This window comes from Glossina fuscipes, unplaced genomic scaffold (genome assembly GCF_014805625.2).
Source record: "Glossina fuscipes isolate IAEA_lab_2018 unplaced genomic scaffold, Yale_Gfus_2 3, whole genome shotgun sequence".
NCBI classification, from domain to species: Eukaryota; Metazoa; Arthropoda; class Insecta; order Diptera; family Glossinidae; genus Glossina; species Glossina fuscipes.
Window position 1 is genome coordinate 3058005 of NW_023998417.1, and position 14745 is coordinate 3072749.

At 31.0% G+C, this 14745-nt stretch overlaps 2 protein-coding genes and 1 long non-coding RNA gene across 3 annotated transcripts in view; 1 reads left to right on the forward strand and 2 right to left on the reverse strand.

Annotated features, from left to right (window-relative positions):
• Positions 1-14745, reverse strand: part of LOC119634755 — a 76599-nt gene that overhangs the window by 53303 nt on the left and 8551 nt on the right. The gene's annotated exons all lie outside the window — the stretch shown is intronic.
• LOC119634748 (ATP-binding cassette sub-family G member 5) lies at positions 1039-6081 on the reverse strand. Its single transcript, XM_038029095.1, has 11 exons — positions 5692-6081; positions 4328-4436; positions 4025-4215; positions 3798-3942; positions 2638-3103; positions 2446-2563; positions 2285-2378; positions 2070-2208; positions 1821-2012; positions 1529-1715; positions 1039-1448 (listed from the first exon to the last, which is right to left on the reverse strand). The coding sequence occupies exons 1-11, from the start codon at positions 5749-5751 to the stop codon at positions 1335-1337; spliced, it is 1815 nt and encodes a 604-aa protein (XP_037885023.1). The 5' UTR covers positions 5752-6081; the 3' UTR covers positions 1039-1334.
• The window catches only part of LOC119634745 (ATP-binding cassette sub-family G member 8), a 39711-nt gene continuing 32167 nt past the window's right edge, over positions 7202-14745 (forward strand). Inside the window, 1 exon segment of the mRNA XM_038029091.1 lies at positions 7202-7465. Coding sequence (XP_037885019.1) covers positions 7463-7465 — 3 coding nt within the window. The 5' untranslated portion in view covers positions 7202-7462.

Sequence of the window (14745 nt, forward strand, 5' to 3'; positions counted from 1 at the left end):
TTTCTGCATTGTGGTCGCGGATATGAACATTTCACGCCCATTTTTTAACGTTTCTATTTGTGTTTTTGTGACTGTGACGATTTACAAAAAATCACCCCATGAAATCGACAGGTTTCAGTAAAAGGTTGATTTATTTGAAACGTCAGACATTTAAAGAAGTTTAGTTCAGTATAGCTCAGTACTGCTATTAGGCAACGAGAAATTTTGCATTTATTTTTCGCTAACTTGATGATAGGTGTTTAACATATGTAATTTTTTTAAACAAAAAATAGGCAAAACCTTAAAATTTACCATAATAATTATAAATTATTTTTAATTTCTGCTCTTCACACACACTTAGTAATATTCCTTTTCAATGTTACAAATTTCTTACTCAGTACAATATTGCTACGATTCTTCTTATTCTATCTTCACATTCTAGTCATGAACTCATTCTCAGTTCGGTTCTTCCGTCTGACTACATCTATCTTCTTCTTCTTCTTCTATTTTTTCAGCAGTCCGTTAAATTAACCGAGTTGTAAATGACTTGAAAAAAAGATTTTATAATAAAGAAAATCGAAGCATACTTTTTGGAATAAATATATAATACCTTTTATACCGTATACCACCTGTGGTACAGAGTATATCAAGTTAGCGTGGACGTCTGCGATAGGAAGAAGGGCTTAAGATAGACCTACCTTTATTATACCGATCGATTCAGAATTATAATTCGAATTGATCTAAGTCTGTCCGTCTGTCTGATGTCTGTTCATGTATTTTTGTGTTCAAGACACAAGTCGTAATCTTTGAAATATTTTGATGAAATTTGTCATCATGACGTGTTTTCACCTCAAGATGAACGGTACTGAAAACCTTTTGGACCACTCCCTATATAATGCCCTATTCTGAAAAGTCGTTATAAGGAAAAAATAAAGTGGCTAAGTAATAGTATTTCGGCATTCTAAATTAGTATGCAAACTTTGGACCGGATGGGGCAATTTTTGAACCTCCTCCTATATAATGAAAACTAAAGCTCATATGACCAAAGTATATCATTTTTGATCCTACGTGATGAAAAAACGAACTCTACCAAATTTGGACCATTTTGTTCTATTCTTTGGATCCTAGTTTAGTAAGAATTATAACATCAAATTCACAATAGTTTACAAGACATTCTGAACAGCGCAACGCTTCATGTTAAGAGTGACATAACATTATTTTAAAATGTCGCGTCTAATTACACAAAAAGCCTAACAGAGTCCCTTTAAAAATTAAACACAATTTTGCAAAAGATTTTGTAGGGACTTAAAAAAGTTATTGTAATAAAAGAATAAAATATTAAATGAGTTTCACATTCAGTCTTTAAGCTTTTGTTTAACACATCTGGGCATAGGGAACAAATATAGCAACATATTAAAGGCAGCCAAGCCTATCGCAAAAGCACAAGACGCCGCAATATCGATTGTCTCCTAAGTGGGGAAAAATATTTTTCAAAAAACTTAAATGAAATCTTCTTCTTCTTAATATTTTGATCATTGCATTTTCTTACATCTGGATCAGCTAATCCTAGACGTTCATGCAAGAAATCTGCAGGCTTTGGACATATAACCGACGCTGTGGGCGTACAATTCATTTTCCGTGTCTGAAAAGCAATGCTATGCAACAGAGATGAGGCGTAACGAGTGTGAGTACCTTTAGTATTATCCTGCAGCCACGGCTGTAATCCTTTGAAAGATCTTTTCAAAAAAAAAAAAAACAAAAAAAAAGAAAATTAAGAAAAAAAAAACAAACATTTTTGCATAACGTCAGTAAGTTATTTATAACAAGTTTTACGTACTCACCGTACTGTACCGCTAGCCAAAGCCATAGAAATAACTAAAATATAAGTAACAGTGATGGCGACATTAAAAGGTACTTTAACCACTAACAGAAATGCGATACATAACTGTTCAGCTAATACAAAACTCGACCATAAGGCCACCAAAAGATAAGCAAATACGATGCCATTGGGAAATTTCGGATCAAGAAGTATTCTTAAACAATAAATTGTTAACACTTTTTTGACCGAATTATTAAAATCATATACTTACGGATATATAACGCAACTAGCTACAACAGAGGATATTATGGAAAATGGTATAGAAACAGAATTGTAAGCAATCAGAAGAGTGGCACCAGAATACAAACCTTCCGGTATATCTTGGGCGAAACGTTTACGCCAAATAGGAACTAAGTGGAAGGAAAGTCATTTAAAAAAAAAATTTTTTTTTTTTTTACCGAAAGTACAAAACAAGTACAAACTCACATAAGGTTATCGTCACCAAAATGCCGCAACCATAAGATAAACCAATGATATTCAAAATCAAGCCGTTTTTACTAAAGAAACCATGAGCATCGTCCTTAAATTGTATAACAATTTCTTATAAAATAATATGAGAAAATAATTTATTTAATAATTCAGTTTACCCCAACGTTATTGTAGAAAAGCCACATTAAACTCATAGCTAACGGTAACAAAATCAAACGCATGAACAAGGACTTTAAGCCAGTTAAACCGCAAGAAAAAGTTGATGCTAATAATTTTCTAAGTAAAGCAAAAATATTTATCCAAAATATGTGCAAATTTCAAAAAAAAAAATTAATAAAAACTTCTCTTACAAATACAACATCACCCAAACTTTCAATTCGCCTGGTTTACCATAGGCCAAGGGAACTTTTCCACTGCCCATATTATTTAAGGGGCCATCTGAAACGGGTGTTTCTCTTGAGAATCTCTCCACTAAAGCCTCGATTTGTTGGCTAGATTCCAGAAAACGATCCCGACTTCTTCTGTCTACCGTTGAGAGGCATAAATAGTACATTAAGGGATTCTCTAGTTGCGGACAAGGAAAACCAATTCCATGAAAATATTCCAACATCGCTCGCGTACCGCCTGAATACACTACACCGCCCAGGCAAAGGAATAAAGCGCGATCCAAAAAAGGAAACACATCTGAACGCGGTTTCTCGAGTGACAACAATATACCGCAACCGGTTTTCTTTGCCGTATTGGAAAGTATCGAAATGAGTAGATAAGCACTTAAAGGATCCAAACCTTGGGTAGGTTCATCCAAAAGTAGCATTACTATCAAGAATCAAAAGTTTCAAAAAAAAAACAAAAACAAAAAAAAGTTCATATTACCACAATTAGTCGTGTTGTCTCGTGAGAGAATAAAGTTAAAAAAAATAAAAAACCTCGAACAAAAACGAGAGGAAGCGAAAAACGGAAGAAAAAATTCTTAAGCAAAGAACTTAAGCAAAAAACTTGATCAGAAGTAATAAGAATAGGAAACCGAGCGAAAAAGACTTAAGCAGAAAACTTGAGTAAGAAAAACAAGAAGAAGAAGGCGCAAAGAAAAGACTTGAACAAGAAACTTGATTACCACCAATAAGAAGAGCATGACGCATGGAAAGAGGGAAAGAGAAAGAGAGAGTGAGAGAGAGAGAGAGAGAAAGAAAGAAAGAAAGAGCGAGAGAGAGAGAGAAAGAGAGAGTGAGAGAGAGAGAGAGAGAAAGAGAGAGAGAGAGAAACAAATGACTTGAATAAAAGTAAAAGGTACTGAGAACATTTGTAAATTATAGTTAGATTAAAGTCGCGGTGTATATATGTAAAAATTTAAATGAGTATATGAATTTTCTCCTTTTGAAAGGAGACAGCAGGCAGTAAGTATTTCAAAGGAATTGCCAAGTGAGAAAGAAAAAAATTAAGACAATAAAGTATAAGAGAAAAAGTGGACGAAAGAATTTCTTTGCTTGAAATTTTTTTTTTTTTTTTTTACCTGGATCTCTAACTAATTGCACACCAATGGCCAGACGTCTGGCTTCGCTTATATTCAAATATTCCACACGTTTATGAGCCACTTGCGAAAGCGCTAAATCAGCTAATACTTGTCGAACTTTTGAGCTTTTCAAATAACCAGAAAGCTGTATGAAGAGTGCAATGCAAAAAAAATGAAAAATAATTGCCCCAGTAATATATGATTGCTTACCCAGCTTCATTACTTACAATAGTGGGAGTATAATGTAAGGTTTGAGCAACTGTTAAACCTGGTATAAATGAACAGGATTGCGTAACATAGCCGCAGCGTTGTTGAAATAATGCTTTAGTTAACGGCGATCCATTTAATAGAACTTGGCCTCGAGTAGAGCCATCAGCGCGTCGTGAGATAACATCGAGTAAGGCGCGTTTGCCGCTGCCTTAACATTAAGTGAATTTAAATAAAAGAAATTTAACCAAAAAAAAAAAAAAAACAAAAAGAAAAGTTATCCAGAATTCCAAGAGAGAGAATTCCAAGCAATTGCTTCTCACCTTTAGATCCCAATATGGCCATCACTTCACCACTGTGCACTGTCAAGTTGACACCTTTAAGCCCTAAAGCTGAGCTGCCAGCGCCATTAAAACAACCGCCGCTATCAACCTGCGACGGGACGAAAAATATTACCTTCGAAGACTTACACATAACAGTATAAGCAACAGTTGTTTCTTAAACGTTCAATAATTAATCTCATCACGAAGGTAGTAAACTATTCAAATGATACCTTTAAGAAACTAGGTCAACTAAAAGTACGAAAAAACCGCTTTTTTCGCATCTCTTGTCTAAGAAGAATTAAGGAATTCCCGCTTGCAGTAAGAAAGTGCAGTTTTTCGCTTTGATACAAAGCTTATTAAAGTCCAAGACCTATCGAAAATTATTAGAGATTTTCAAAGACCTTTAGGGAAATTATTCAGACTTAGAAATTTGTACTTTACCTATTGTTTTAAATGTGACGGTTTCTGTAACCGATGCTTAGGGTGTTTAGCTATCAAGTCAATTGAGTGTGCAAAGAGAAGATTATCTTTGACTTGGCCCTGAGAAGGTTGAGTCCTTGCGTGGGGACTTATAACCTTTTAAGAATAATTTCTTTCCCTAAAAGCCCTAAAAGCTGTTCACAAATGTCTTTTAACATTTGCCTAACGTTGATGTAATACAATTTCTAAGTAATATTTATATACACATGTATCAGATACGTATGATTTCATATCTTGTTTAGAAAACTTCTTGTGAAATAACATTTTCAAATATGCAAAGTCAGTGTGGACCAAATCTAAGAAGAGCGATGCTCAAGAAGTAATTATTCGCCTAAATGCGTAACGCCCTTTCATGGTTATTCGTTACATATTAAAGGCTCAGTTATAGTCCGTTTCATCTGAGACGAGCTCTAAGCACGCTACCCGTGCCGTTTGTTATAAGTCGCTCTGTCAAGTTAGTGAAAAATTGGTGCAAACGAAAATCAGTTAAGGTATTTTTTCAGTATAAAATTTTCTCTTTTAACTTTCCGAAGGAAATTTTGCAACCGAAAATTATTGACTATTTAAGAGGAGGTCTAATCATAAAATTTCCTAATGTTAACACTATTAGCTTAATACTTTTTAGACTAACTAGTGATTTTAAGAAAGAAGTCATAAAAGAGTGCAATAAAACTTTAGTTTATTCTGACAGTAAGTTAAGCTATCTTCTCTTATAATTAGCACACAAGTCTTTAGTTAAACTATTTGTTAATTTTATCCTTAATAAAACTCTTTAGTTACAAGCTTGTTGATATTTTCGCCTCCGTTCAAGCATTTAATTGCTTTAACTTGTTTCGTAGTGTTATATAGTTACACATATATATATATATATACACATATATTACCTCTCGGGTATGATAGATGTTGTGAGCTTCTAACACATAATCACTGCCAATCATTTTCATGACCAAATATATATATTTATATATATTTATATATATCTATATATATCTATCGACAGAGTTTTGGATTGCGAGATACTTTCTTAGTTTTCAGTTAATTCACTGTTTATGGCTTTTGTTTTCAATACATAGACAAGCAAAATAATTTTCTTTTTCTTTAGCGCTGTTGCATTTTTCTTTTCTTTTTTTTTTTTTTTTGTTTCACTTAAGAACCATAGAGCAAATATGAGAGAATTGTTTACATATATATATATAAAAAAAAAGAAGATAAATAGAAACGTCTCGTGTAACGGTAACAACAGCACGTCTATACTCAAACAATGCTAAATGTAAACTGAGCTCAAGACTGGAATTATGTGATTATATGAACTCGAGTGTTAAATCTATAGGAGGCTAGCGTAGAGATAAAGCAAACATTTCCAATTGGTAACAAAGAGTAAAAAAAAAGAGTTCATGATACGAGCTGCAGACTGCAAGTACAAAAAATGACAGAATTCTTTTCTCTTGTTTCTCATTTCTTAAGTTATAATTAATAAATATAAAATAAAAAAATTAATTTTGTTTTATAATAATTTTTTCATTTTTTCATTTAATTAATACCGTAATAATGAGTAAAGTAAAATTTGTGTATAATTCTCATGTTCCCTTTTTTTATTAGACACACTCACTTACTCACTCTCTCTCTCTCTCTCTCTCCCGCTCTATACCTGGTTTAAACCTCCGATAATCAAGCTGAGTTTTTTTTAGCGCAATTTTCCAATAAAACTTTTGAAAACTAATGTCACTCAGTATTATGCTACGGTTATGGTTAAGATGGCGTCTGATGCTTAACCCAGTATACAAAGAGTGTTTGCGCACGTTAGTTGCTTATCTAAGTGCGCAGAGCGCGTTAAATTGAAATTTTTTTTCCTTTTTTTTTTTTCTTCAATTCAATAAAAAATAGATAATTAGTTTAATTAAATTTCAAAAATATTAAAAAAAAAAAAAAAACTATATAAAATTTCTAAAATAATCAATTATTAAACGATATATTATTAGTTAAAGAAAAGAAGTAAATAAATGAAAAACGAGAAAAGGAATTCATTTTGTAAAGAAATAAGGAAATGAAAAAAAAAATTCTATAAAATATTTTCGTGGAAAATGTGGCTAAAATCAAAAGAATCGCTAGTATAGCATATATATATATATATATATATGTATAGATATATATATATCTAAAACTTCTGCACAATGCTTTTCTTTCTTGCGAATCGGTATCTATACCATAGTCTGTCTTATATTGTTGTCGTTAACGTTATTCTTGATACTTAGCTGAGAGCGCATGCTTAGCACTAGGAATGCATAAAATATAATAATTTTTATTCTGCATGTATATAAGTATTTGTGCGAGTCTCTATCTATGTATTTGTGTATGAGTGCTTTTAATATAAAATACCCTATGTGCCGATATATATTTGTGTATGTTTATGTGTATGTGTATGTGTACTTAACAAAGTAATTTTATTCTTTTCTATTCTTATTCTATCATATCAACCGTAAATACGTACACAAAGTGAATTTATTGCAGTACATTATTAAAATCCCTAAATAAAAAAAAAAAATTAAAAAGTATTAATATTAATTACACAAAAAAACAAAGAAAAAAATTATTTATTAAATAAATTTTTAATGCAACAACGAGTTATCATTAGTAAATCATCACATTTTTGTGCTAATGGTAAGTGTTTGTTTGTTTGTTTGTTTGTTTATTCATTTATATCGTTTTCGTCATAATGGTTCATGTACTTGTTTCATGGTTAAGATGTTTCAAGTGCATGTATCTACTATCTATCTACTCATAAAGCATTTGTTTACCGCATACGCTAGTCGTAGGCTAAGGCAAGGAAATTGCATATAGTCATAAACCTGTTCAATTACATATAGACAGACATAAAGCGCAAAAGAATACTAAGAAAGAGGTGCAACGCCTTTGCTTATAAGAAATATACAAATATACGAAGGGTGTTTAGTAAGCAAATTACTGTGTATAGTTGGAAACAAAAAAAAAAAAGTAAGCACTTATTTAGTAGATTTATATATATATATATCGACCTCTTTCGTGATTACACGGTTTACAGAGAACCAAATTTAATATTTCTCTTTAATTACCTGAATTGAAGTTCGATTAATGAGTTAATTGAAATCTCTCAACTATTAAGGGCAACAACAATAGGTTTTCCATTCTTGCTTCTTAAGGAAATGAAATTAATATGTTGTTTCCTTTGTTCACTCTCTGAAGATTGTGTTCTCTTGGATCGTGATACCTTCACATACTGTTTATGATTCCCTTAATTGATAAAGCTGCTTTTTAGGATGGATGCACTTATATTCTCCTTGTATGGGCATGAATCTTAGAAGGTTACTTTCTTAAAAGAATTATCTTAAAATCGTGACTGGTTTGTTTGTAATATGCAGCCGGGCGAGTGGAGTCGGACTTTCTAAATAATTCTCGTGCATTTTTGTAATAAATCTTAGATGGAGATATAGTGTAAGTTTCGATTTATTTACAGCATAATTACGTTCTTCTTTTTCCTAAGCATTCTCTATACATTTCTTTTTTCGTCCACCCGTGCTAAGCTCAATAAGATTTTCCAATTTCTTAGTGAAATTAAATAAAAATACTTATGAGTGCATACATATATGTATATATATATGTGTGTGCGTGGGTGTAAAATATGTCTACATAAATTTGTTAGCCTATACTCTTCTTCCCGATTTTTATTATACCCATCTATTTCGAATATTTTTCTGAAACTATTAAATATGTCCATCCGTCTGTCCGCAGGGCCACGAGTTTTGTGCGAAATTTAATGAGGTGAAGATTTAATGAGAAAAATAGAATAAGTGTATACGTGTGTGCCTGTGTCTGTGTGTGTGTGTGTGTGTGTGTCTAAGATGTACCTACATAATTTTTTTAGCCTATACTCTTTTACCCGATTTATATAATGGCGATCTGTTTAAAATCTTCTTCTGAATCTGTTAAACTTGCTCGTCCGTCTGTCCGCCGGGCTATGAATTTTGTGTTCATTTTATTAATTTCTTTGGTCTCGTTTTCTGTTATTATCGTTTTAACGCATTTACGGACAATGAATATTTCGGTGACATTCAAAAATTGAAAGTCAATTTATTTTAAAATTAGTTGTGATTAGAAATGTTTTGTAATATTTTTGTGCATACAATGAACGCTATAATGTCCGCGATGATACTTGCTATTCACCAGTTAAAGTAGTAAAAAGTTAAATGCAAAAAAAAATAATTAGCTTAAAAATTGAAATGCTATACCATTTACGTCATTTTGCGTCACACTGAACATACAATACTATATAGTATTTCCGTCTGTCAATGTTTTTAAGTTTCTAGCAAATTGTATGGAAATCATTTTCTCTCGCTTGTTCTTTCTTAGTTTATCATAGAATTGAAATTCAGATTCCCATTCTGAAATCTAATTAACAACTAAACAACTTGAATAACTTGCAAACATCAACAAAGTATCTTGGAGCTAATCAATTATTATTTGCTCATTGGTTTACGGGCAATGTGATCTGCAGAATACCTTTTTCATTATAGTGAGACAGTGAAATATTACGTTAACTGTATTATTTGAAATTTTTCTTCAATTTATTTAATGCCATTAGAGAATAAGCTTTTCTTTCATTCGATATGTTCTCCTCCTCGCCTGCCAACTTGTTGATTAAATCACTTTACCACAATCATTAAAACGGTTTTTTTCTTCTTGTTTTTTTACCAACATTTTTAAATAATCACAAGAAATATTAAGCAATTTGCAGCATGAGACACAAGAGAATAAATAAATATACAAAACTCAGGCTGATTTCACGGCATGCACAGATTAATTTAAAGAACAAGTTAATGTTTTTTGGTCAAATGATTTGTTTTTCTTTTTTTTCTTTTTTTTTTTTTTTTTTAAATTTTAGTTGAAATAAAAGAATAAGAAAAAAAGAAAAAGAAAATGAAAAAGAAATTTAAAAATACCTGTTATAGTGACAATGTATAAATTGTTAATGATGGCTCGCTGTCGAACTGGATTTTACAGTTAAACTTAAGTATCTGCTATTCTTTACAACGTTACAGACATAAACAATGATGACAAAAAAAAAAAAAACAAGGCTTAAATGTATTCTACAACATTTTAGTGTAGAAGCATACAAAAAAAAAGAAAGGAAATTGAAGAAAATCGTCTCCGCGTGTAAACAGCGACAACAGTAACTGATCGCATTTGATGCCAATATAGTAATAAACTATTTTCTATTTTACTACTAGACAGACGAAAAAATATTGAGCTCGCCATAAATTCATTCATTCCGACATTAACATTGCATTATATTATATATTGTTGGGCTCAATAATTTTTATATTTCACAAACATAAATGTAAATGCATGAGTAATACATCATCGAATAAAATCGTCATCGGTTTTGTGATTATTATCTTGAACTTGATTATTATGAATTTTAAAAATAAATGTGATTTTAATTTATTTCATGCATAATGAACTCATTGTTCTAAAGCTATGCGCTCATCTATACATCTCATCTTTTCTTCTTCGAGCTTCAGGTCAAAGATCTTATGTTAGTCGTTACGAAGGTATCTATCTGTAAATCTTTGTGCCTTATGGTTATTTATTTTTTTTTTTGCTTTTTCCTTTCCTCTTTTCAATGTTGTAATGTTTGTAATGTTTCTTCGCTTACCCGCTATACCCGTATACGTAATTCTGGTAAAAAGGTCCACAACAATTGATGTCTGCGCAAATACACAAACTGTGTCTTAATAGTTAGTAAAACAGTAAAGAGTGTTTCTCTTAAAAATATGGCCCTTTCTTACGTTAGTTGTCGTTTCCTTTTTTTTTAATTATTTATTATCTTTACAAAGTCTATTTACATTCTTTTGAGATGAGTATCGTTCATATTTCTAGGCGGAATTTAGTCATAATATTCTTATTGCTTTGGATGGTAGGTTGGGTTGTGGTAGCATATTGTATTGTATTGTATAACGCGTTTAAAACTTGTTTTATTAATATTTCATTAGTCACCTATTGTTTACTTAATGATTAAAGTATACTTGAATATTACATATCAACGCGCTTGCACTCTCATATATATATATATATATATATATATTAATATATTTGCGTAGATTACTCATTGCAAAATGAAAAGTGTAGATAGGGAAGAAGAAAAACTTGGCTTGTTTCCATTAAGATGGACTTCCCTACTAAAGTTCCCTTCATAAAAACTCGTTTCTTTCAACGGTTATCCCATTCGAAAAATATCCTGTTCTTACATTTTATTCTAAAAATAGCCGACGTAATAAATTTCTGTGATCATGACTTGTTCGCGATCGTTAAGATGCACTACAGTTTTCGTTTACTCCAAAAAAAAAAAAAAAAAAAAAAAAACACATTATTTGGTACTTCGTAAAGTTTGAACTGCTGGTTTCATAAATTGCAATGTCTTCGCTTATTAAGAAGTATATCGGGCTAAAAGAAAATCTCTTGGCTATCATCGAATTCGCTCAACAATTTCTTCCGCTGAAACTTTGGTTCGTAGATGGGAGAAATCTTTGTTTAATGTTAACATCAAGCTTAGCTGAGCGATGTCCAGTAAAAAGTGATAAATTTGGATTTCGCATACGTAGCCTTCCGTGTACTGGTCCCCGAAAGAAAAAGAAATCTATGCATTTTTTTGGTCATTCCATAGATGCTTTCATAAAGATTCACTTAGTATATGATGGATTGAGGTGACATTTTCTTGTTTGGCCTCACTACAGTCTCAAATTTGTGTCTGGGTTTCCGTATGCGTTCTTCATTCACGTACCAAATTTGAAAAAATCATTAAAAATATTTCCCATAAGCAGACTTTGAATTTGTTTAGTTTGTTTCAAAGGTATTTTTATATAGATTCATGCAATGTCCACAAAAATATTTCGCGTTTTTTAATATGGACGGACGGAGTAGGTTTTAAAATCCAACTATATCTGAGTTTTTAAATATTTAACAGAGCTCTGTTACCGCGTTCACAAAGTTTTGTTAAGATATAAGTTAGGAGTAGGATAGCCTTTGCTAATTAAATTCAAATTTATCTTCATACTCTTCACTTATAAGAGGTATTTTTACGTGAAGTAAGTGAAAAAAGTTAAATGTAGGAATATGTAAAAAGCTCTATCTAAATTATAAAATATATATAATTGTCATTTAAAAAATTGATTTAATGATATTTAACACTTGATCGCTTTTAGAATATTTTCAACAAGCTTACTACCCTTATATTTACATCTTAGCTAAGATAAGCATAATAAACATGCCATAATACCCTATAGTCAGACCTACGATAAAGGAAATTTTAATAGTCATTTAATATATATATATTTGGACATTATTAGACAATTGTTACCGCTAACAGGTGCCTTTAACTTGAGCACGCGCCAATCAACTACGCAGTTATTTATTTATTCACTAAATATGATTAGCTAATCTATTCAGCCAATATACATAAATAGAAATGTAATTCAGTGCATATAAGCTCAAAATATAACAAGTTTGTTATCTTGATTGTAATGTAATGTAGGACGCAGGCGCAAAATCGACTGTCAGTCGATCAAATTTTTATTCAACTTTTCATTAATCGAAGAGATCACACAAAGGAGAGACGTCTTACACTACTACTAAGTACTTATTACGACCAGTTTCTTACTGGATAACAAAGTTTTGTAAAATGTTACTCTGGCTGTTTTGTCTTAAACATCGTCTGCTATTAATGATAATAAAAAGCAAAAGAAAAATTTTCTTATGTTTTTTCTCCCTGCCCTTATATGCATAATGAAACAAGTATGAAATAAATATTTTGCATATAAACAACTCTCTACAAGCACACTTAAAGTCGTCTGTTCGTCATATATATATATACACACACCTATCCTATACGGTTATTGTACGTAGGAAAGCATTTTTGTTGTTAAGTAAGTTGTTAAAGTATAAAAATGTTTTCATTTTTTCAACTTTTTCTGCTTTTTTGTTTATTTTTATAAAAACAACCAACAACGATTTCTTAAGCACAACAACGCGTTGACCATATAGTCTACAAATTAAACAAAAAATTTACAAAATGTTTTGCAAGGAAAGAAAACAAAGGTTTTCTTTTTTCATATATTTTTTTTTTGTTGCTTTATATATATATATATATATGTTTTTATTTTTCCTCCGAGTATGAAACTTTTTAATTTATATTCTTATGTTAATTATCGGCACAAATATTAAGAAACAGACGATAAAATATAAACATAAAGAAAACAAACAAAAAAAAAAGATAAAAGAGAAAAAGCTATGTTTGTTTTAATAGAAAGAGAAAATATTTAATATATATATATATTTATATAGATAGTTTTGATAAGCTTTTTTTTAAACAAATAAATATAAATGAATAAATAATCAAATGAATTTTTGATTATTTACATCAAAATACGAGCAAACATAATCCATATTTATGACTTTGCTGAAAAAACAATAATTAGAAGCATCATAAAAGAAAGTTGATCGTTTATATAGCGAATCCATTAAAAATTATATTCTGATTTTCTGACTGAAAAGTTAGCACAAATTTGACTAAGAGAAAGGTTAAGAATTCTTCGGCTGCCAAAAACCGAACCGAAAACGAATTGGAAGCAATGAGTAGAGTGCTTGGCCAAAAAAAAAAAAAAAAAAAAAAAAAATTCTTTCCCTAATAATGATTGTGTAGAATGGTATTTGCTATGCGAAATATATATAAATCAGAATGCTATGAACAGGCTTTAAAAATAGGTTGATTTGCAATTAAGTTAACTAACTTTGTTCGCTGCGCAAGCGTCAACAAAACTAAACTGTGTGAACTTTACTTTTATCTATCTGCACAGATCACATTTCAAACAACACCAGCTAAAAAGTTATATAGTCGACCATTAAATCTGTTAAAATTAAATTTAAAGACAAATTAATACTGAAAGTGCGCTATGTTAAATTGACAAATGCATAGAGGTAGAGCAACAACTAAACAATTAAAAAAAATAACATTAGCCAATTAAAGAAAGTTAAGAGTTCATTCAATTAGTGCTTTAAAAATGCATGTAACTTTTTAAAAGACTTCAAATGCGACATAATTCATTTTGTTGTCTCATTTTCATTAGGATGCTTTCTTGGACGGATATATCTCAATTTTGTGAAAATGTTTTGAAATCGCTTTGGCATGACGATAAGTTGACAGACATGTGGCAGATAGCGTGGCAGAGTTTATTCGATTTAGAAAATGATTCTAAATCGATGGGTGTAATAAAAAGTCCAGTTGTTCAGAGCTCTGCATACATCGGTATACCTCTAGTTGCGCTGGGTATAGCCATTCGTTCGCAGATAAGCAATTTACTTAACTACGATTATTCCAAGCACAATTGATAAAGATTATAGCAAGAAGAAGAAGAAGAAGAAGAAGAAGTATATTTTTGTTAAAAGTCGCCATACATTTAGTGCGTATTGTAATCACGTACCTAAAATATTTTATCACTTTTTACTATTTACTGTCTGTCCCTCTGTGCCTTAATAGTTATTATGCTCAATTTGTCAAGTGGTTTTGAAATATTGCAATGAAATTTAGTACACTAGTGTATATTAGTCCAAGCACGCATCCTATTGAAAATAGATTAGTACGGATCATATTTACAATCACTGGAATTAACTGCCATTTTATCTTGACGACTTCAAAAAGTCCTTATGTGAAATGATTTGCAATGGGAAATTCTCGCTGAACTATCTCAAAGAATGAACCTTGAGTGAAAAATTTGGGCCGGATGTGATCAATTTTTGACTCTCTCAGCACATGCAAAGTTTCCTATTAAAGAAAAGCCTGCCAGACAGAGCGAAATAGTAGCCTGCCCATCCACATGAAAAAATGATACAATTTTCAATACCCATCGATG